The sequence below is a fragment of the Oncorhynchus kisutch genome, linkage group LG4, assembly GCF_002021735.2.
Source record: "Oncorhynchus kisutch isolate 150728-3 linkage group LG4, Okis_V2, whole genome shotgun sequence".
Lineage (NCBI taxonomy): Eukaryota > Metazoa > Chordata > Actinopteri > Salmoniformes > Salmonidae > Oncorhynchus > Oncorhynchus kisutch.
In genome coordinates this window covers 9,299,314-9,321,320 of record NC_034177.2, presented here as the reverse complement: position 1 = coordinate 9,321,320, position 22,007 = coordinate 9,299,314, and the positions used below count along the sequence as shown (strand labels likewise).

General features: G+C 42.2%; 3 protein-coding genes across 6 annotated transcripts in view; 1 reads left to right on the top strand and 2 right to left on the bottom strand.

Moving 5' to 3' along the window:
• LOC116373944 (uncharacterized) overlaps window positions 1-20,944 on the bottom strand; it is a 28,232-nt gene extending 7,288 nt beyond the window's left edge. The window contains exons 1-5 of the mRNA XM_031822401.1: window positions 20,886-20,944; window positions 1,673-1,748; window positions 1,325-1,443; window positions 1,059-1,095; window positions 536-927 (exon numbers count right to left, since the gene is read on the bottom strand). Of these exons, the coding sequence (XP_031678261.1) occupies window positions 536-927; window positions 1,059-1,095; window positions 1,325-1,443; window positions 1,673-1,748; window positions 20,886-20,944 (683 nt within the window). The remainder of the gene's footprint in view (window positions 1-535; window positions 928-1,058; window positions 1,096-1,324; window positions 1,444-1,672; window positions 1,749-20,885) is intronic.
• Window positions 2,279-12,228, top strand: LOC116373946 (protein ANKUB1-like). 3 transcript variants are annotated; one of them, XM_031822405.1, is made up of 6 exons: window positions 2,279-3,024; window positions 4,371-4,440; window positions 5,139-5,335; window positions 7,539-7,749; window positions 7,893-8,007; window positions 10,890-12,228. In XM_031822405.1, the coding sequence occupies exons 3-6, from the start codon at window positions 5,324-5,326 to the stop codon at window positions 11,599-11,601; spliced, it is 1,050 nt and encodes a 349-aa protein (XP_031678265.1). In that variant the 5' UTR covers window positions 2,279-3,024; window positions 4,371-4,440; window positions 5,139-5,323; the 3' UTR covers window positions 11,602-12,228. The 3 variants fall into 3 exon arrangements, with proteins under 3 accessions (XP_031678265.1, XP_031678264.1, XP_031678266.1); XM_031822404.1 differs by lacking the exon at window positions 4,371-4,440; XM_031822406.1 differs by lacking the exon at window positions 2,279-3,024 and having other exon boundaries at window positions 3,058-4,440; window positions 5,139-5,282.
• LOC116373945 (uncharacterized) lies at window positions 13,440-20,612 on the bottom strand. Of its 2 annotated transcripts, XM_031822403.1 has the most exons (6): window positions 20,541-20,612; window positions 20,193-20,311; window positions 19,927-19,963; window positions 19,714-19,795; window positions 14,090-14,177; window positions 13,440-13,749 (listed from the first exon to the last, which is right to left on the bottom strand). In XM_031822403.1, exons 1-5 carry the CDS (start codon window positions 20,592-20,594, stop codon window positions 14,161-14,163), a joined length of 309 nt encoding a protein of 102 aa, XP_031678263.1. In that variant the 5' UTR covers window positions 20,595-20,612; the 3' UTR covers window positions 13,440-13,749; window positions 14,090-14,160. The 2 variants fall into 2 exon arrangements, with proteins under 2 accessions (XP_031678263.1, XP_031678262.1); XM_031822402.1 differs by lacking the exons at window positions 19,714-19,795; window positions 19,927-19,963; window positions 20,193-20,311; window positions 20,541-20,612 and adding an exon at window positions 14,345-16,508 and having other exon boundaries at window positions 13,450-13,749.
• Window positions 20,945-22,007: the final 1,063 nt, after the last annotated feature.

Below are 22,007 nucleotides of genomic sequence, written 5' to 3'. Positions count from 1 at the left end.
CTCTATCAGAGAAGTAGTTGGTGAACCAGGCGAGGCAATCATTTGAGAAACCAAGGCTGTCGAGTCTGCCGATGAGGATATGGTGATTGACAGAGTCGAAAGCCTTGGCCAGATCAATGAATACGGCTGCACAGTAATGTTTCTTATCGATGGCGGTTAAGATATCGTTTAGGACCTTGAGCGTGGCTGAGGTGCACCCATGACCAGCTCTGAAACCAGATTGCATAGCAGAGAAGGTATGGTGAGATTCGAAATGGTCGGTAATCTGTTTGTTGACTTGGCTTTCGAAGACCTTAGAAAGGCACGGTAGGATAGATATAGGTCAGTAGCAGTTTGGGTCAAGAGTGTCCCCCCCTTTGAAGAGGGGGATGACCGCAGCTGCTTTCCAATCTTTGGGAATCTCAGACGACACGAAAGAGAGGTTGAACAGGCTAGTAATAGGGGTGGCAACAATTTCGGCAGATAATTTTAGAAAGAAAGGGTCCAGATTGTCTAGATGAATATGAAGTTGTTAAATTTCCCTTTAAGAACATACCTCATGGCCCCCTTGGGCAGGTAGCTTCCACTGCCCTTAGTCAGGTAAATCTCCTTGGACTTAAGTTGTGATTCCTGCTCTTCTTCCTCTTCCTGATCCATACAGTTGGAGGAAGGGTAGGGAGTCGGGATGCGAAAGCTATTGTACGACTTTCGACTGCCTGGCCTCTTAGGTACACCAGCCTCAGTAAATCTCACGCGGGACTTGGTGTTAGTCTTATCGTCTAACAGACTGGTGAGTGACGCTGTGAGAGATCTCTGTGACAATGGAGAGGAGGCAGCATCTTGGATGCCCAGTAGTTCGTAAAGACCTGGGATGATGATCTGCATCAGCTTGTCCGATAAAAACTGGACAATCCTCAGACACAAGCCGGCAAGCTGTTGTTTTGTCAGCTGTATTCCAGAAACAGAAGAAGTGTTTTAAAATGTTGCATAGTGCGTCTTTCAAAAGCTTATGAACAAGGTTAAACATTAGGCAGAGTTTCCATGGTAATCTAATTAAATTGTCAGTAACATGATCTTACCGGGTCAAACATGCCCTCACGAATCCCCCTCCATTGCCTGAAAACAATATTGTTATAAATGTTGTCATATCAGGATGCGTGGCAGAATTGTTTTTATTTAATTATTTGCCTGATCGTGAAGTTATACTTGCTTTGTGTCAGTTGTTTTGGCAAAATTGCAATGTGACAACTTTTCTAGCAATGAATTTTTTTTTCCCGATTGATCAGTTTCTAATTTGATCCTATTTCCTTGAAGGTGTGATAGTACCAAAGAAAACAGAACATACTTCTCAGTTAGGTTTTGAAGGAAGTCCATAAGTGTCAGATGTTCCACATTGTTGAGCTTCCCCTCTTCTGTGGTTTCCATCACTGAGGTTGCTCTGCTCCTGGTAGAATTGCTCTGCTCCTGGTAGAAATGTAATTATATTGCAAATAATAAAACATTATATACAACAAATATCATACTGAAATTATTATTAACTGTTAAAGAGTGGAGGAGCATTGGCAACGTTGGGCCAATTAAACAACTGCAACACAACAGAGATGGTTGTGGTACGTCAACATTGCCAATGATAGCATCACTATAACATTTTATTGGATTAATGTTGTAATATGAAATGACAAGGTCAACTTACCATCTCATTGACAGCTTCAGAGGTCAGGTGGTCATCCATCACACAGACAGGCAGGTCTAGAGACTGGGACAAGGCTCTATGGTCATAACCAGGAGAGAATGGAAACAACATCAGAGCAGTCCCAATGGCAGAATCTAACCACTGTCTTCATGTCAAAGACTCACTCACTCATTTGCTTTGTCAAACCTACCCCTTAGAATGACTTCGATATTAACACTGAATATATTTTGTTATTAAGAGATCTCTCAATAATCATTCTCACAATAGCATATTGGTAGTAGTCAGTGACATATTAAAGCTAAGCAGGGCTGGGTGTAGTTAAAACCCTGGATGGGGTTCGATCCCGGGCTGAGGTGCTGCCTATTGTTTTTTTCTGAAAGTGTATATAATGTTGAAAATCTGACATGGTTTCAAAGGTACAAATTCAACCTATTTTATACAAGGTTTGGCTATGCTGAATTTAGTTTACAATGATGACATCATCCTGTGATTTAAGTTTCACCCTCAAAACAACAGTTAGGCCTATACCCCATTATATCCACTACGCCCCCCCCCCCCCCCCCCCCCCACACACACACACACACTTTATATTTTACCAATATATATGCAGCCCACCAGCCCTAAAGCATGAACATGTTTTTTTGCTAGAAAATGTGGATTAAGAGAAGCAAAATGATCCTTTTCGCTAGTTTCATCTAAATAGAAGGGCAACATGACATTGACAAACTTTGACATATCTGCTTTCACCGGGATTAAAAAACCCAGGCTTTCCTAAAATGTTTACCTCAGCCAGTCTAGAACCCAGGTGTGTCTGCAAAACACATGCACTCCTCCATAAGGTTCATGGCTTGCCTATTGTTTTATCCCAGTACAAGAGGGGCAACTGGATTCAGGATTAAACACAAGCAGTCTTTAAGGTATATCTTATTACAGTTTAGGCCTACCTTATTATTTTCTTCCATCTGGCAATATCATTTTAAGGAATGAAATCTGTTTTGTTGCTAGTATTATTATTAACTGTAGGAAAATACAGCTGTAGAGTACAAGAATCAGCTACTTTCTGAAGGGCAGCCAAGCTCATAAGCAATTTAGAACCTACAGACAATTATGACAATATTGGAACGCATGAATGTGTCACAAACGCCTTGTGGTCACATGATATTTTAGGGCGTGGCTCCGCATTCGTGACCGGTTCTCTTATTTCTATTTCCCGGTATCCGTTAGTGCTGGAATTTGCGATTAATACTTTTCTCATGCCGAAACCGGATTAGATACATACCGATAGTTAAATGTCATTAAACAACAACAACATAAATAGCTACTACATTTTCGAAATATGATTTTGTCATCAGGTCAGTACCATTTGTTTGATTTTGTGGACCCACGACTAAACTTTATCTATGTTAGCTAGTTGCTAGCGACGCTAGTCAGCATAGGCTGCTACGTGATAAACAGTTCGCGTTAGCGAATTAGCTACCTAGCTAGCCAGCCTAACAAGCTGTCAAAACCAGTGGAAACCGATGCAACCCTGCTGCCAAATAAGGGCTAGCTCGATGACCCGTGGCAACAGTGAGGTCCCTATGAGTTTCAAGGCTTTAATAAGTGCTATCGTGCAGAAAAAGCGAATAAAATACTGGTTGATGAGCTAGCTAAGTTAGCTAGCAAGACGGATATGACCGTTAAAAGCGTGCATGCACAAATGCATGACGACACATGAATATGAATATAAGTGAGGCAGGCATGCAGAACGAGATCGCCCCACCAAGTCAGACAGTAGAGGGGTGCAACAACGCCGGTACACAGAGGCATAGCTCATACAATTATATTTTGTCCGGGTCAATGACTATCCTTGTTGAATAATAAATACCTGCGTCAAATATATGGCATCGCATGCTAGTGCAAAGATAGCTTGCATGGATTTTTTTTTAAATCCGGTGACCACTAGATGGCCTCGTATACCCACATTTAGATCAACTATACTTGATTTTTCATCAGTACTGTGAATGACAAGCCCACTGAATCTAGTTTAATAATCTTTGTACTCAGCAGGTAGAGGCCTAGGTACTTCAAATCAGTGCTTAATTTGAGCAGGATCATGCCAGAACAGGATCCGGCACCGTTCCTACTGTTTTATTCCGGAACCTATTTGGCCGAATCCAGGTACCTCTCGTGCCATGAAAAATCATTTTCACTTTTTGCTATGTAACAATTATAATAAAAGCGATCAAAGTTCATTCGAGTTGCCTCTTCGTCAATTATCCTGCCCCCTCATCTCTCCAGAGTTGCACTTCATCATTTGTTTCCTTATAGAATCATAGCTGCATGAAGGGTTCTGGAGGAATTTTCTAAAGTTACGGAATTACTGCTGTCTGTTCAGAAATAAATTAAATCATTCAGAATAGCCTAATACGTCATGAGAAGCCCTATAATTTACATACAGAAGACCAATAGCTTCTTTTTAAAATAGCCTAGCTGCGGATTGTAACCCAATAACAAAGAATAGCCTACAGTCGGGAACGCGAGGCAAATCTGTCAGTGAAAAAACAGCACGCAGACAAAACAGGCCTTTTGCAATATTTCAAATACAATCGAGGGAAAACACAGGTTGAAAAGCAATGACTCTTGCTGAAAAGATAAGACTATGCTGTAGACTACCAAAATATTTGATCAACTCCCAAACATTGTTTTTACAAAACAGAGAGAGGGAGAGATAGGCTTTTGACACGAGCGCATCGACAATCTCCAGCGAGTGAGCTGCGTATCATTGGGTGAGTCAGTGAAACTGGAAAGCATTTTTAGGACTAATTTCCTCCTCATATTGTAGCCTACTATATGTTTCTCCACAAACCTAGGCCTATAGGCTATTGATGGATTCAAGACAAGGTTGTTTTTATTGAGCTCAGTATTAAGTTTGCCAGTGTCAAAGTAGCCTGCCATTTCGATCATTTCTGCGGATTTAAAAAAGATAATCCCAAAGTCTCCAGTCATGTAAAATTATGTAGAATTGCACGAAATGCGGTTTTAAAAAGGCCAACACTTTCCCGGACCCTAGGCTACTAAAAATGTTCTCCATGTTTGCACCTTCTATATGTGTGCACCCAAGTCCATAGGGGAGTTGTAGCAATGGGACAAGATTGTAACTACCAATTGGATAACACTAAATTGAAGAGAAAAAAAAGAAGTCACCTTGGGGGTTTGTGGTTTATGGCCAATATACCTCCGCGTTGCGTTGTGCCTAAGAACAGCCCTTGGCCGTGGTATATTGGCCATATACCACACCTCCTTGGGCCTTATTTCTTAATTGTACACAATTGGACACGTTTACAATTATTGTATGGTAAACATTGACATCTGTCTGGGTGGAACACCCTCCATTACGGCTCCATCAGTGTTGAGCCCTCTCACTCTGATTGTATGGGACACTCAATTACGGCTCATTGTGTTTCCAATCTTCTTCCTCTGGCAGGATTACTTCCACGTGCAACTGTCAGACGACAAGTAGGTGAGGCACTTCCGGGAGCTGAGCTATGCTGGTGCCATCCTTCGGGACAGCTGGGTCCTGACAGACGTTGGCATCACCCCTAGCAGTGCCATCTGCTGCCTGCTGAAGGTACCAGCCGAACACCTAGCTGTTTCTACCCGTGCTTGAAAATGCATATCAAAGTGAGCTGGCTATTGCTTGAAACAGCTTCATACTATCATTAACATAAAGTGTTTCAGATATAGTGTGGTGATATATAGTATGGTGATATATATAGCATGGTGATATATAGTGTGGTGATATATTGTATGGTTAAATAGTATGGTTATATAGTATGATTATATATATTATGGTGATATAGAGTGTGGTAATATATAGTATGGTGATATAGTATGATTATATAGTATGGTTATATAGTATGGTTATATAGTATGATTAGGTGATTTAGTTCATTCAAACAGGTGCCATTAATACAGGTAACGGGTGGAGGACAGAGGAGCCTCTTAAAGAAGAAGTTTCAGGTCTGTGAGAGCCAGAAATCTTGCTTGTTTGTAGGTGACCAAATACTTATTTTCCACCATAATTTGCAAACAAATTCATAAAAAATCCTACAATGTGATTTTTCTGGATTTTGTTTCTCATTTTGTCTGTCATAGTTGAAGTGTACCTATGATGAAAATTACAAGCCTCTCTCATCTTTTTAAGTGGGAGAACTTGCACAATTGGTGGCTGACTAAATACTTTTTTGCCCCACTGTATAGTATGGTGATATATAGTATGTTGAGGTCACCCTGCTTGAGACTTAAAGTAATATTGACCTTGCTCAACCAAGACCATGGTTATGGTAGAGTGATTGGTTAGTAAGGACACTGCTTTATACCGAGACCATGGTTATGGTAGAGTGATTGGTTAGTAAGAACACTGCTTCGTGAGTGTGAAGTGTTGTTGTACAGAGGTCCCTGGGTACATGTCCAGAGCCAGACAGGGACAGAACTCACTCTGTTCCACAAAGTTCTGTGGAAGATTTGCTAACAGAGGAGAGTGGTTATGTATCTAAGTACACATTTAACCATCAGAATAATGTTTATTTGTGTTCCTTACTTACACATCCCATCATTGACATAGTCAAAGCCAGACCTTCTGTCTGTCTCTCCTTCTCGCTGGTTGACTAGAGTGGAAATCTATAGTATTGTATGGTTGACCTGGGATAGAGCTGAAATGTGGCCCGATGTAGTGTTGCCTTTGTACCAAACACCCTTACAGTCATAAACCTTTTCCCCATGTAATCGCCTCGACCTCAGTCTGGTGTTCGCTAACAGTATCTGAAGAGTCTGTATACCCAGTGGTGTATAGTACAGTAGAGCAGACAGAGTACAGCAGAGTACAGCAGACAGAGTACAGTAGAGTACAGTAGAGCACAGCAGGCCGTATAGTAGGAGAAGAAGAGGCCCTTTGGGTTCATTGAAAAACATTTTCATAATATTTCTGTTAACAAATTAATCTGCACCCAGATTCGTGTTCAATGTGATAGAACAAAACTCAGTACAGCACATGAATTAGAAAATGTTGTTCCAAATTTGAGCCACGAGATGGTGGTAGATTCTAAGTTTAAATAGCATGGACCTTTGATTTGTCTCTGGATAGAAATTGCCCTTGGGCACAGATCTAGGATCAGTTTACTCTCACCAAATCCTAACCTTTACCATTAGCAGTAAAAACACAAACCAGACCTAAGATCAGTGCAAAGGAGCCACTTCATCTTACCCCTGTAATTATATATACTGAGTGTACCAAACATTAGAAACACCTTCCTAATATTGAGTTGCACCCCGCCTTCTGCCATCAGAACAGCCTCAATTCGTTGGGGCATGGACTCTACTAGGTGTTTGAAAGCGTTCCCCAGGGATGCTGGCCCATGTTGACTCCAATGCTTCCAACAGTTGTGCCAAGTTGGCTGGATGTTCTTTGGGTGGTGGACCATTCATGATACACACAGGAAACTGTTGAGTGTGAAAAACCCCAGCAGCATTGCAGTTCTTGACACAAACCGGTGCACCTGGCACCTACTACCCCGTTCAAAGGCACTTAAATATTTTGTCTTGCCCATTCACCCTCTGAATGGCACACATACACAATCTATGCCTCAATTGTCTCAAGGCTTAAAAATCCTTCTTTAACCTGTCCGCTCCCCTTCATCTACACTGAAGTGGATTTAACAAGTGACATCATTCAGGAATCATAGCTTTCACCTGGATTCACCTGGTCAGTCTTTGTCATGGAAAGAACAGGTGTTCATAATGTTTTGTTTACTCGGTGTATAAACACAACATAGGTATTTATGTAAAACAAGTGAATTTACTGTATGTCCATGGTCTTATACTTCAGCGGGAGCCGGTGGTGCGTGTGTTCAGTGCCGTGACGGGGGAGACCCTCTCAGTCTCGGGCACTGTGTTTCTCCTGAGTACGTCTGTGGCCAGGCTCATGACCCTGGTGTCCCAGCAGTGTGGGCTTCCCGTCAGCTCCTTCAGACTGAGCTCTCCCACCGGCCTGCAACTCTACGACTGCAACCGGCTGCACGACTACGCCATTGACCTGGGTATGGCCTTCCTTGTGCAGGAGATCAATGGTCCTCTGGCTCAACACCTTATGGATGTAACACAGAGACAAATGGACTGTATGGAACACATTCTTGGTTCATGGAAACCAGGAGGACAACCTGCATGTGTCTCTGTCTCCCAGGGGCTACTCTACGGTTGGACACCTGGGATGGGTGGGCGGAGTTCCTCAGAGGCTGCTTCCTGGGACACAGACTGACCGTCCAACGACACCTGTCTAGGGAGAGACCTGTGATGAGGTCAGAATACACATCTACACACTGAACTGTATGATAGACTTACTATCAACAGTGATGGTACTGAACCTTTATATAGCTTACAATGATAGTACTGACCCTGTATATAGCTTACAATAATGGTACTGACTCTGTATATATCTTACAATAATGGTACTGACCCTGTATATAGCTTACAATAATGGTACTGACCCTGTATATAGCTTACAATAATGGTACTGACCCTGTATATAGCTTACAATGATAGTACTGACCCTGTATATAGCTTACAATGATGGTACTGACCCTGTATATAGCTTACAATGATGGTACTGACCCTGTATATAGCTTACAATGATAGTGCTGACCCTGTATATAGCTTACAATGATAGTACTGACCCTGTATATAGCTTACAATGATAGTACTGACCCTGTATATAGCTTACAATGATAGTACTGACCCTGTATATAGCTTACAATGATAGTACTGACCCTGTATATAGCTTACAATGATGGTACTGACCCTGTATATAGCTTACAATGATAGTGCTGACCCTGTATATAGCTTACAATGATAGTACTGACCCTGTATATAGCTTACAATGATAGTGCTGACCCTGTATATAGCTTACAATGATAGTACTGACCCTGTATATAGCTTACAATGATAGTACTGACCCTGTATATAGCTTACAATGATGGTACTGACCCTGTATATAGCTTACAATGATAGTACTGACCCTGTATATAGCTTACAATGATAGTACTGACCCTGTATATAGCTTACAATGATAGTACTGACCCTGTATATACAGTGCCTTACGAAAGTATTCGGCCCCCTTGAACTTTGCGACCTTTTGCCACATTTCAGGCTTCAAACAAAGATATAAAACTGTATTTTTTTGTGAAGAATCAACAACAAGTGGGACACAATCATGAAGTGGAACGACATTTATTGGATATTTCAAACTTTTTTAACAAATCAAAAACTGAAAAATTGGGCGTGCAAAATTATTCAGCCCCCTTAAGTTAATACTTTGTAGCGCCACCTTTTGCTGCGATTACAGCTGTACGTCGCTTGGGGTATGTCTCTATCAGTTTTGCACATCGAGAGACTGACATTTTTTCCCATTCCTCCTTGCAAAACAGCTCGAGCTCAGTGAGGTTGGATGGAGAGCATTTGTGAACAGCAGTTTTCAGTTCTTTCCACAGATTCTCAATTGGATTCAGGTCTGGACTTTGACTTGGCCATTCTAACACCTGGATATGTTTATTTTTGAACCATTCCATTGTAGATTTTGCTTTATGTTTTGGATCATTGTCTTGTTGGAAGACAAATCTCCGTCCCAGTCTCAGGTCTTTTGCAGACTCCATCAGGTTTTCTTCCAGAATGGTCCTGTATTTGCCTCCATCCATCTTCCCATCAATTTTAACCCTCTTCCCTGTCCCTGCTGAAGAAAAACAGGCCCAAACCATGATGCTGCCACCACCATGTTTGACAGTGGGGATGGTGTGTTCAGGGTGATGAGCTGTGTTGCTTTTACGCCAAACATAACGTTTTGCATTGTTGCCAAAAAGTTCAATTTTGGTTTCATCTGACCAGAGCACCTTCTTCCACATGTTTGGTGTGTCTCCCAGGTGGCTTGTGGCAAAATTTAAACAACACTTTTTATGGATATCTTTAAGAAATGGCTTTCTTCTTGCCACTCTTCCATAAAGGCCAGATTTGTGCAATATATGACTGATTGTTGTCCTATGGACAGAGTCTCCCACCTCAGCTGTAGATCTCTGCAGTTCATCCAGAGTGATCATGGGCCTCTTGGCTGCATCTCTGATCAGTCTTCTCCTTGTATGAGCTGAAAGTTTAGAGGGACGGCCAGGTCTTGGTAGATTTGCAGTGGTCTGATACTCCTTCCATTTCAATATTATCGCTTGCACAGTGCTCCTTGGGATGTTTAAAGCTTGGGAAATCTTTTTGTATCCAAATCCGGCTTTAAACTTCTTCACAACAGTATCTCGGACCTGCCTGGTGTGTTCCTTGTTCTTCATGATGCTCTCTGCGCTTTTAACGGACCTCTGAGACTATCACAGTGCAGGTGCATTTATACGGAGACTTGATTACACACAGGTGGATTGTATTTATCATCATTAGTCATTTAGGTCAACATTGGATCATTCAGAGATCCTCACTGAACTTCTGGAGAGAGTTTGCTGCACTGAAAGTAAAGGGGCTGAATAATTTTGCACGCCCAATTTTTCCGTTTTTGATTTGTTAAAAAAGTTTGAAATATCCAATAAATGTCGTTCCACTTCATGATTGTGTCCCACTTGTTGTTGATTCTTCACAAAAAAATACAGTTTTATATCTTTATGTTTGAAGCCTGAAATGTGGCAAAAGGTCGCAAAGTTCAAGGGGGCCGAATACTTTCGCAAGGCACTGTAGCTTACAATGATAGTACTGACCCTGTATATAGCTTACATTGATAGTACTGACCCTGTATATAGCTTACAATGATAGTACTGACCCTGTATATAGCTTACAATGATAGTACTGACCCTGTATATAGCTTACAATGATAGTACTGACCCTGTATGTAGCTTACAATGATAGTACTGACCCTGTATATAGCTTACAATGATAGTACTGACCCTGTATATAGCTTACAATGATAGTACTGACCCTGTATATAGCTTACAATAATGGTACTGACCCTGTATGTAGCTTATATTCTCGTGTTTTTTCCTTCATATGTTTTTTCTCTTACCCTGATATTTAATACTGCATTGTGGGAAAGAGTTTGCAAGTAAGCTTTTTACTGTACTGTTTTATAACCCACTGTATCTTGTGAACTTGACAAAAAAAACTTGAAACGTGTTATAAATACATTGATTCTGTATTAATCCAGGTTCCAGCTCCGGGTGGCACTCTACATCGCTGCTTCTCTGGGCCACCTGGACCTGGCCGGCTGGCTGCTGGAGAGGGGGGTGCGTGTCATTGAGCCGGTGGGGGTTCACCCTTACCGTGAGTGGTGCCACCAGACGGCCCACCCCGACGTCACCAAGTGTCCCGCTGTCGCCTCCATCGAGCGCGGCCAGCTCACCATCCTCAAACTCTTCATCGCCAGCAGCGTTCTGACCCTTGCCTGTCAGGATCCCCAGGGTCGTGACCCCCTGAGGATCGCCCTCCAGTACGGCCACAGAGAGTGTGTGCGTCACCTGGCCACCAAGCTGTGCTCTGTGGTGGTCCTCCCAGGTATGGCCCTGCCCATGCGGACATACCTCCAGATAAAGGGCTGGGTGAGGCTGGGGCAGAGGAGGGCAGCATCCAGGCACTGCATGGGCCTCAACACGGCTCCGTTCAGGACCAGGGTGGGCGACACGGCCCTGGTGGACGGCTTCACCCTCCCCAAGATGTCCTCCAAGCCCAGGAGTGAGGCCAAGGCGGGTATTAGGGTGATGTCCACAGCCTCTCGACGTTTGACCCCCATCAACTGCCCATCTCATGTATCCTGCCCGCTCCGCTCCCTGGCATCCCAGGATAAACCTCTTCAACTACCGAAGCTACACCCTGTGGCCACGAGGGATGAAAGAGAGAAGAAGAGGGGATGTGGAGGATGAGAGTGGGGATCAGAACAGCAACCAATGGAGGAGCAGAGTCCCGCTCCCACCCATTTCCAGAGACACCAATCTCAGACCTGTGTTTGCCTCGCCAAACTCCGCCCAGATACTCACCACCTCACTGGAGGCCTTTTCTCTCCACTGCGACCGCACACCCAGAGAAAACGCCATATACTGTTTGGCCTTGGCCAGGTTAGTCCAAGTTTAAATGACAGCTACGGTGAATATGAATATTTCTCTGGAGGTTTCTTATGAAAGGTGTGAATACTGTCAGAAGAAGCCTCCTATAATCAGTGGTGGTGGGAACACATGTAAAAGCTGTTTACACACTTTTTATTTTATTTTGTTCAAGCATTTACCCACCTTTTGTGGAAGATGCATTGAAAGTAGAGGGAGCGTTACTTCTTTAATCCTGAACGGCAATCAGCATTTACCAGTCAATGGTTTTACCACTACATCACTGCCTATGATATACCCTTGACCTCCCTGAATAGATTTCAGTACAAACAAATCATGAGCCAACCATCATGCTTAGAAGGTACATAGTCAAATCAAATCAAACTTTATTTGTCACATGCGCTGAATACAACAAGTGTAGATCTTTCCGTGAAATACTTTACTTACAAGCCCTTAACAAACAGTGCAGTTCAAGAAGAGTTAAGAGAATATTTACCTAATAAACTAAAGTAACAAATAATAAAACAGTTGAAATTGTCCGGTGGCCATTTGATTAATTGTTCAGCAGTCTTATGACTTGGGGTTAGAAGCTGTTATTGGTTTACCCTAACAAGTCCTGAAACAAATCATCAGCCAACTATCATGCTTAGAAGGTATATAGTGTCTTATTGGTTCACCCTAACAAGTTGTTTCCGTATGGGGAGAGGATAGGATGTAAGGGCGCTTCATTAATGTATTGAGGCCATTACATATACAGTATTTCACAATGCTAGGACACAGATTTGGTCTCCTAACCTTGTTCTGGTTGATTGACTCTCTAACAGTGCATTCACACAGAGACCATGGTTGTAGCAGCTGAATGTAGCGCGGACTCTGGCCAGGAGGAGTGCTCAGCACATTGGGTAGACACCAGGATCCTGGTCATTAGACTGCTGAACAGCTTCTACCCCCAAGCCATACGACTGCTGAACAGCTTCTACCCCCAAGCCATACGACTGCTGAACAGCTTCTACCCCCAAGCCATACGACTGCTGAACAGCTTCTACCCCCAAGTCATTAGACTGCTGAACAGCCCCAAGTCATTAGACTGCTGAATAGCTTCTACCCCCAAGTCATTAGACTGCTGAACAGCTTCTACCCCCAAGTCATTAGACTGCTGAACAGCTTCTACCCCCAAGTCATTAGACTGCTGAACAGCTTCTACCCCCAACTCATAAAACTGCTGAACAGCTTCTACCCCCAAGTCGTTAGACTGCTGAACAGCTTCTACCCCCAAGTCATTAGACTGCTGAACAGCTTCTACCCCCAAGTCATCAGACTGCTGAATGTTAATTAAATGGCCACCTGCACTATTTGCATTGACCCCCTTTGTTACTGATGTATTTTTCTAATTGTTTTCCACTGACTCTCTTGAATTGGCTCGATGCACACTCACTACACTCTACCCACACATTCACTGTGACACTGACCGACTTTCACACTAGCTGCTGCTACTGTGTTTATTATCTATCCTGATTGCCTAGTCACTTTTACCCTTACCTACATGGACATACTGTATTACCTCAACTACCTCGCACCCATGCACATTGACTCGGTACTGGTACTCCTTGTATATAGCCTTGTTATTGTTATTGTGTTACTATTTAGAAAATATTTTCTTACTTTTTTAACTCTGCATTGTTGGGAATGTGCTCGTAATAAAGGATCTCACAGTTGTTTTCTGCGTATGTGACCAATACGATTAGATTCTCATCTGAACAAATGAATGCTCTCGTTGTTTATAATGAGGAATTTATTTAAATAATTTGGTTTTCCTTGAAGATTTGAATGGGCTGAGAAAGCCTTTCGTGATGGATCTAGACAATCTGGTGAAAAGGGAGGGTTTGTGACTCTTCTCTTCAAGTGGGAAGGACGATGCGATATCATAAATTCCCTCTGGAGAAAAGGAGCCATGAGATGTTGTCATCGTCTCTGCAACGAAAGACCATCCAGCATGCCATCAATTTACATTTTAACTAATTTATCAGACACTGTTATCCAGAGAGACTTACAGGAGCAATTAGGATGAAGTGCCTAGCTCAAGAGCACATTGACAGATATTGCCTCGTGAACTCAGGGATTCTGAACCAGCAACCTATCGGTTACTGGCCCAACCTCTTAACCCACTAGGCTACCACCCAGCCCACAGTACAGTATGTCATAGGTAACAACTCAGAGGAGTACAATGTCTTTCCAAATGAATTAGTGGAATGGTAAAGGGATAATGTCTCAGTCTTGACTGAGCAGCAGCCTAAACAGCAGCAGGGCTTACCTGTAAAGTACACAGTAGGGGAAATGTTCTGAGGCTGGTACTCCAGAGACTCTTGAGGACAGAGGTTCTTACTAACTTTCTTGGAACCCTGGTTGGTGGGAAAAGGCACATTAAAACAAACAGAAATTTTTTCGATATCTTAAAGTACAGGATATCAATTGCAAAGAAGCAGTGCAATGCCATGACACAAAGAATCATATTTCTCATAAAAGGTCAACAGCAGTGTTATTCATGAAAGATGTATGTGTACTAAACCTTTGTGTTAAAGGTGAGGACCTGCTCTCCAGTACTGCTGATGGTATCCCTTTCCAAATCAAACACGCCTTCTACAATGTCACTGGTGGCCACACTGGTAGTGGACTCAAAATAACATTTAGCAGTGGCTTTGGTGATCATTTGAAGAATGACCATGCAAGTAGTAGTCTTTGGATCGTTCTGGACTGAAACATCAAAGTTTATGTTTTCATACTCATCTGACCACTGTCTCAGGAAGCCCTTCACTGTCTCTTCAGCAAATATCTGGAGAAGCTGAGAGGAGAGCTCCTTGGATATGGCACATTGTTCCTTTCCCCATTTCAGCCTTGAAAGAATGGAGTCTGAAGCACTTTTGGCTGCTTCCAATGTTAAGACCTGTGGAGTGCTGTGGCTGTCCTGAAGGGCTATCACTTTATCCACCAATTCATGACTGAAAATGTGGATGGTCCAAGTGGAAATTATTTTTCTCAATTTCCTAACAGCAGATCGGAGGTCGTCAAGATGAGAAGCACCCTGTCCATCTTCCTGTGTGTTCTCAACACTTTCCACCATAATGTCCACTACCACCCCAGCAGCTTGCCTGACTTTGTCCACAAAGGTTACAGGAAGTAAGTCCTCTGTGTGAAAGAAGTCCTCAATGATTGTGTTTCTAACAATGGGAAAGTCAATCTGAGCAGGAAACTCAGTGGGGATGGGAGTCCCGGGTAAGGCAAAGTGCCATTTCGACTGCCTTAATTTTGAAGTAGGTGTTAGAGAGATGGAGGAGCGTGAAGAAGAGGTATTTCTTGTATTTTGGCTGTCAGCACTCCTACAACGGATCGTGTCAATATCCTCCAGCATGGATCCTGAGAGCTCAGAGGTTTTAGGTAGTAATTTGTGCGGAATGTCCACACAGGCAACGTTTCCTCCAGGTGTAACACTGCTCTGGTTGATCTCAAGATGGCCGAGACTTGCTCTTTGTGATGCAGGACTGCTTTGATACGTAAAGATTTGGATTGAACCAAGTGTTGTGTCTGATCTTTGAAGATCTTTTCTGAGAAACTCCGTAATCTTACTTTCCAGACTGTAGTAGATGTTACGAGCAACAGACCAGATCCTTTTCTCAAAAACCTGTCCAGTGGTGAGCAGGGAGGTTCCAGATACCATGTCAGATGATTGGGTGGTCTGGGTGAGCTCCTGCTGGTCTTTCACCATGGTTTGTATAATATCAGTAGATGTGGTGGATGTAGATACAGACTGGAGGTACTTATCTGTTGTGCCTTCCTCCACAATGTTAAATGATCTAGAGAGGACCTCACTCACTCCTTTCTCAGCTTTGGTTTGGAACTCATGACTAGAGAGTTTTTGGAGGCTCTTTGTTGAAAGACTGTGGGAAGATGCAATGCCTTTGGAGGCAGCCGTGCTGCAATCTAGACTTACTGGAGAGGTTCGCTCAGTAGAACCTTGGAGACGTTCAAACATGTCTTCACATGGTGTTGGGGACCTTGACAAGGAGATGTCCTTCAGCTGAGACAGAACACCACCTACCAACATGGTGACCTCAAGGGACATATCAGATATTTTCTTTCCTACTGTGGAGAAGCAAGGTGCATTTATTGTCTGATCCTCGCATGAGGTCAAGATTGTTGAAATGACCTGTTTGGTACTATTGTTCATTAGACCCTCGTCTGTTTCAGTCCAGAGAAGTTTTGAACTCTCGCTGACACCCATGTGTAGAGTCACTTCCTGGTTCAAACTGGGCAAGTGAGGCACACTCTTACTAGCTTGCGTCAAGTTCTGGCTTGCCAAACCAAGGTACTCCTCAGTCACAAGATGTCCAGAGTCCTCTGTGGGTGTATGGCTAGACATTCTTCTCTGCACGTCTGACCTCCGCCGGTGAATGGTGAAGCCCTTTAATGTCTTCTTAATATTTTTATATAAACTAGTGGTAGCAGACCAGATCCTGCTCTTTCGCTTTTGTGCATTTTCCTGGAGGTCAGGTTCTCTCTCCTCTACTTCTGCAGGTTGCGCCAAGCTCTGCAGGTCTTCCACAAATGTGTCAATGATGCCAAAGGCAGCAGAATCCGCACAAATATCCTTTGACAAGGTTCTCTGGTTTTGAACGGAACAAGACCTAGATGCTACAGAATAAGCAGGCTGTGCACTAGTTAAGCTACTGGTGGACTTTTTAACTAGAAACTCACTCACTGCTTGAGTGGTGTCACTCTTGAATTCCTCACTTGAGAGTTTTTTCATGCAATCTAACAGACTGGTCAAAGAAGCCGTGGCCTTACTTCTGCTGTCCTCAATTTGACAGGGGAACTCATATACTATTGGTGATGAGGCCCTGGAATGGGAGATATCCCCAAGCTGAGCCAGAACGCCCTCTACAAATTGTTGTCTCTCAATAGAGAAGTCTGATCCTTTTTCTCCAACAGTGTACAGGGGGTCCTCCTTTGACATCTCAGTCTTGTACAAGACCAGAAGCTCTGAGAACTTCTTTGGTGCAAGTTGTCAGAAGGAGCTTGCTTTCTTCTGACTCAGTTTGTGCCCAAAGAAGTTTTGAGCACTCACTTAGGCCTCTTTGTAAAGTAACTTCACCAGTGGACTCTGGCAACTGAGGCTCACTCTTACTGGGCCTATATTTCATGTCTAAGCAAGGAAGTGGAACTGTCTCCTTAAACTCAGCATTTGTGATGTTGTCATCAGATGTGACCATGCTCTTTAGGGCAAATCTCTGAAGCTTGCCAAAATAATCTTTCAAGCTGTTTTGGATGCTGTGGTAAATGTGAACAGCAGCAGACCAGGCACTCTTCTGTTGGGGACTCTCTTCAGATTCAGCCAAGGACTTCATATCTGACACGAAAGTCTTAACAACTACTGACGCTGCTGAGCCCACTGGGCGAATTGACTCTGTCTTTAAAATGCCAGACAATGTTTGACCTGATACAGCACCTGTTAACTCAGACTGAATGACTGAACTAGGAAAGCTCAAACTACTGACTTTTTTGGCAAGAACTCCACTCACTGCTTGTATTGCTGATGTTTGAAACTCCCGGCTGGAGAGTTTTTGGATGCTCTTAGATGTGAGCGTGCAGGAGGAACCAGATTCACCAATATTGTAGCTGCTCTCGTATTTCCTTATCAGGGCATCAAGATCCTCAATGAAGCCAACATGCGATGCCAAAAATGTGATCTTGTCCTTCAGATCTTCCAGCAAATTCTGTTCGTTCTCTTCAACAAAAGCTACCATTGTGTCAGAGATTGTGGTCATGACTTGCCCTGTTAGACTCTTGCTCTCTTGGTCAACTTTTTCAAGTTTTGCAGCCAGCTCTCTCACCATGCTCTCAGTCACCTTGGTCTGTGAGTCTCCCTTTACCGGTGTCACTTGAGAGGTTTGGCTAGCGGAGGCACTCTTAACGACCACTGATAAGGCCGACTTGACATCTTTAATCACTTCTGCCATTACAGCAGGGGTCATCTTTGGAGAGCCTGCACTTCCAGATGGAGAATTGGACATGCATGCAAGTTTGGAGAGAGAACCTTGCAGGCTGTCCTGCACACAGGTGACGAGGGTGTCCTCTGAGACACCTAAGAGGACTTGTAGCGTCTCAGAGTTGGTTGTTTTCTTCTGCACATCAGACAGAGAGGTTAGAGTCCTTGAAAACAGAAATCATCACAGTCAAACAAATAATATGTAAGGCTGTGATGCACATTCAGTGTGTCAAATACATCTGTACCATTGAAAACAATGAGGAAAACACTGCTGTTTCTCTGAGAAAAAACCTTAGTGTGATGTCAGCCTAACTGCTTAATTTCTAAAGCCCAATCAAATGTTTTTTTTGTATAAGTCATTTGTATTGAAACTGGCCTGTAGATATCTATCTATCCTTGCAATATCTATCCTCTACAAAAATCCAAATTGCTATAAGCTTCAAATACTGTAACTTCTAATAACTTCAAGGACAATCATAAATACAAGGCAGTTTGAAGAAATGTTAAAGGGAAATTTCTAAATGTTTCAACTTCATATTCACCATCTCCAGCACCACCCCAACATCAGCATATGTGAAAAACGCATTTCTATGTTTTGTAGTAAAAAAGAAAGAGGAAGATAAGTGTTTTCTATGACATCATCAACCAATTAGTAGGAAATGCCTACTCATAATTGGTTAAAATCACACGATGCACACTGATGATGTCATTACAATCTAGAGCTGAGCATTTAACCAACATTTTTGTTACACGTCGGTCAATTCGTTTTTAAACAACTAATTGACCGACGTCGGCTCAATTATTTGAATTCCATATAGTTCATTTTTTTCTTCTTCTGTGAGCTCGATGCTCAGTTTCTGTAGAGATAAATCAGATCAAGCATTAACTATGCAATGTAGTAGGGAGTTGTAGTTTCCAACAGGCCAATATTCTACATAGTTTAGCACAGAAAATATAATCCATTGCACGCCCACTTGCTTGTCCACTCTGTGTGGAGCAGATACGGAAACCTCATTGACTGAGACGGAGAGACGAGAGAATGCATGAGAGAGATAAAAAGCAGTTGCGTTGCGAGGATTCTCTACCTGGAAATACATGATCTAAGTGATTGACAGTCGGTGTTCAGCGGTCATAAAAGTAGGTCTTATTTACTTAGAAGAACTACTAAAATTGTGATTTTGTCAGACAGGATAAGCAGCAGCTCTATAGAGATGAGTTGATGACTTGGAATGAAATAATAAAGTCATCAAATGAATATTTTATATGAGAAAGTAAATGATGGTTGATAAGTTATAAACAGTAATGGACAGTCACTACCATCATGGGACTTTTATTCATTGTTTTATTATGTGTTGTTACAGCATTCAACACACATAATCCATAGTGCATTCAATGTCTAAAAAAAGTATCCAAAACCGTGATTCTTTTTTAAATATTTGAATCGAAACCAAACCAACCTCAAAAAGCACTAATTTCTCAGCACTATTGGAAACAGTTTACTACAAAGCATGGAAATGTGTAATTTTCACATATGGTGATGCTGGAGATGAATATGAAGTTGTTAAATTTCCCTTTAAGAACATACCTCATGGCCCCCTTGGGCAGGTAGCTTCCACTGCCCTTAGTCAGGTAAATCTCCTTGAACTTAAGTTGTGATTCCTGCTCTTCTTCCTCTTCCTGCTCCATACAGTTGGAGGAAGGGTAGGGAGTCGGGATGCGAAAGCTATTGTAAGACTTTCGACTGCCTGGCCTCTTAGGTACACCAGCCTCAGTAAATCTCACGCGGGACTTGGTGTTAGTCTTATCGTCTAACAGACTGGTAAGTGACGCTGTGAGAGATCTCTGTGACAATGGAGAGGAGGCAGCATCTTGGATGCCCAGTAGTTCGTAAAGACCTGGGATGATGATCTGCATCAGCTTGTCCGATAAAAACTGGACAATCCTCAGACACAAGCCGGCAAGCTGTTGTTTTGTCAGCTGTATTCCAGAAACAGAAGAAGTGTTTTAAAATGTTGCATAGTGCGTCTTTCAAAAGCTTATGAACAAGGTTAAACATTAGGCAGAGTTTTCATGGTAATCTGATTAAATTTTCAGTAACATGATCTTACCGGGTCAAACATGCCCTCACGAATCCCCCTCCATTGCCTGAAAACAATATTGTTATAAATGTTGTCATATCAGGATGCGTGGCAGAATTGTTTTTATTTAATTATTTGCCTGATCGTGAAGTTATACTTGCTTTGTGTCAGTTGTTTTGGCAAAATTGCAATGTGACAACTTTTCTAGCAATGAATTTTTTTTTCCCGATTGATCAGTTTCTAATTTGATCTTATTTCCTTGAAGGTGTGATAGTACCAAAGAAAACAGAACATACTTCTCAGTTAGGTTTTGAAGGAAGTCCATAAGTGTCAGATGTTCCACATTGTTGAGCTTCCCCTCTTCTGTGGTTTCCATCACTGAGGTTGCTCTACTCCTGGTAGAATTGCTCTGCTCCTGGTAGAAATGTAATTATATTGCAAATAATACAACTTAATATACAACAAATATCATACTGAAATTATTATTAACTGTTAAAGAGTGGAGGAGCATTGGCAACGTTGGGCCAATTAAACAACTGCAACACAACAGAGATGGTTGTGGTACGTCAACATTGCCAATGATAGCATCACTATAACATTTTATTGGATTAATGTTGTAATATGAAATGACATGGTCAACTTACCATCTCATTGACAGCTTCAGAGGTCAGGTGGTCATCCATCACACAGACAGGCATGTCTAGAGACTGGGACAAGGCTCTATGGTCATAACCAGGAGAGAATGGAAACAACATCAGAGCAGGTCCCCATGGCAGAATCTAACCACTGTCTTCATGTCAAAGACTCACTTAGTAGTTAATACATGGCCACAAATAATGAGCGGTTCAAATAGATTGGCTGGGGACTTGACCCTACAAATGACTCCATGAATGACGCCTGACCTGCCCCATAACAAGTTCTCTCTTATTAGTCTCTCTCTCTTAATCTCCACACAAATATCTAACTGGACAGAGTGTAAGTGGCCTTACCTGACTCTCTCAGTGTCAGAAACATCATAGTCTTGTTGTTCTATGTCCTCCAGGGACATCTCAGCTACACCAGACGGGGCAAAGCCCGGGATGATCTCTCAAACTGAAAATAATGACTGTTTATGTGAACTGAACCATTTACAGTGGCTTGCGAAAGTATTCACCCCCCTTGGCATTTTCCCTATTTTGTTGCCTTATAACCTGGAATTAAAATAGATTTTTGCACTGTCAACTGTGGGACTGTAGGTATGTGCCTTTCCAATAGATGTCCAATCAATTGAATTTACCACAGGTGGACTCCAATCATGTTGTAGAAATACCTCAAGGATGATCAAGGGAAACAGGATGCACCGGTGCTCAATTTCGAGTCTCATAGCAAAGGTTTTGAATACTTATGTAAATAAGGTATTTCTGGTTTTTTCCGTTTTAAATTGCAAAAATGTCTAAACTGTTTTTGCTTTGTCATTATAGGATATTGTGTGTAGATTGATGAGGAAAATGTTGTATGTAATCCATTTTAGAATAAGGCTGTAACGTAAAAAATGAAATGTGTAAAAAGTAAAGGGGTCTGAATACTTTCCAAATGCACTGAAGCAGTCTATAAGATATATCTTATTACAGTTTAGGCCTACCTTGTTATTTTCTTCCATCTGGCAATATCATATTAATGGATTAAATCTATTTAGTTTGTTTTGTTGCTAGTATTTTTATTAATCGTTTGAAAATACAAGTATTATCTACTTTCTGAAGGACAGCCAAGTTGATAGGCAACATAGAACCTACAGACAATTATGACATCATTGGAACACATGCACGTGTCACAAACACCTTTAGCCCAAAAAAGCAGTGTAGCAGTGCTGCCCAAGCTGGGGGCGATACACTTTTATTAGGCTTTTATTCAGATTCATAAACAATGCTCTACTTGAAGTCAATGAGTAAACATGTAGCAACATGCCTGAGCTTTAACATTAAGTAGAAGTTGACACTAACCATATGTATAATCCTAAAATGCTTGCCCTAAATACCAGTCTAGAACCCAGGTATGTCTCCTGCTATTTATAGTATCTTTCAAGTACATCTTATTACAGTTTAGGCCTATCTTATTATTTTCTTCCATCTAGC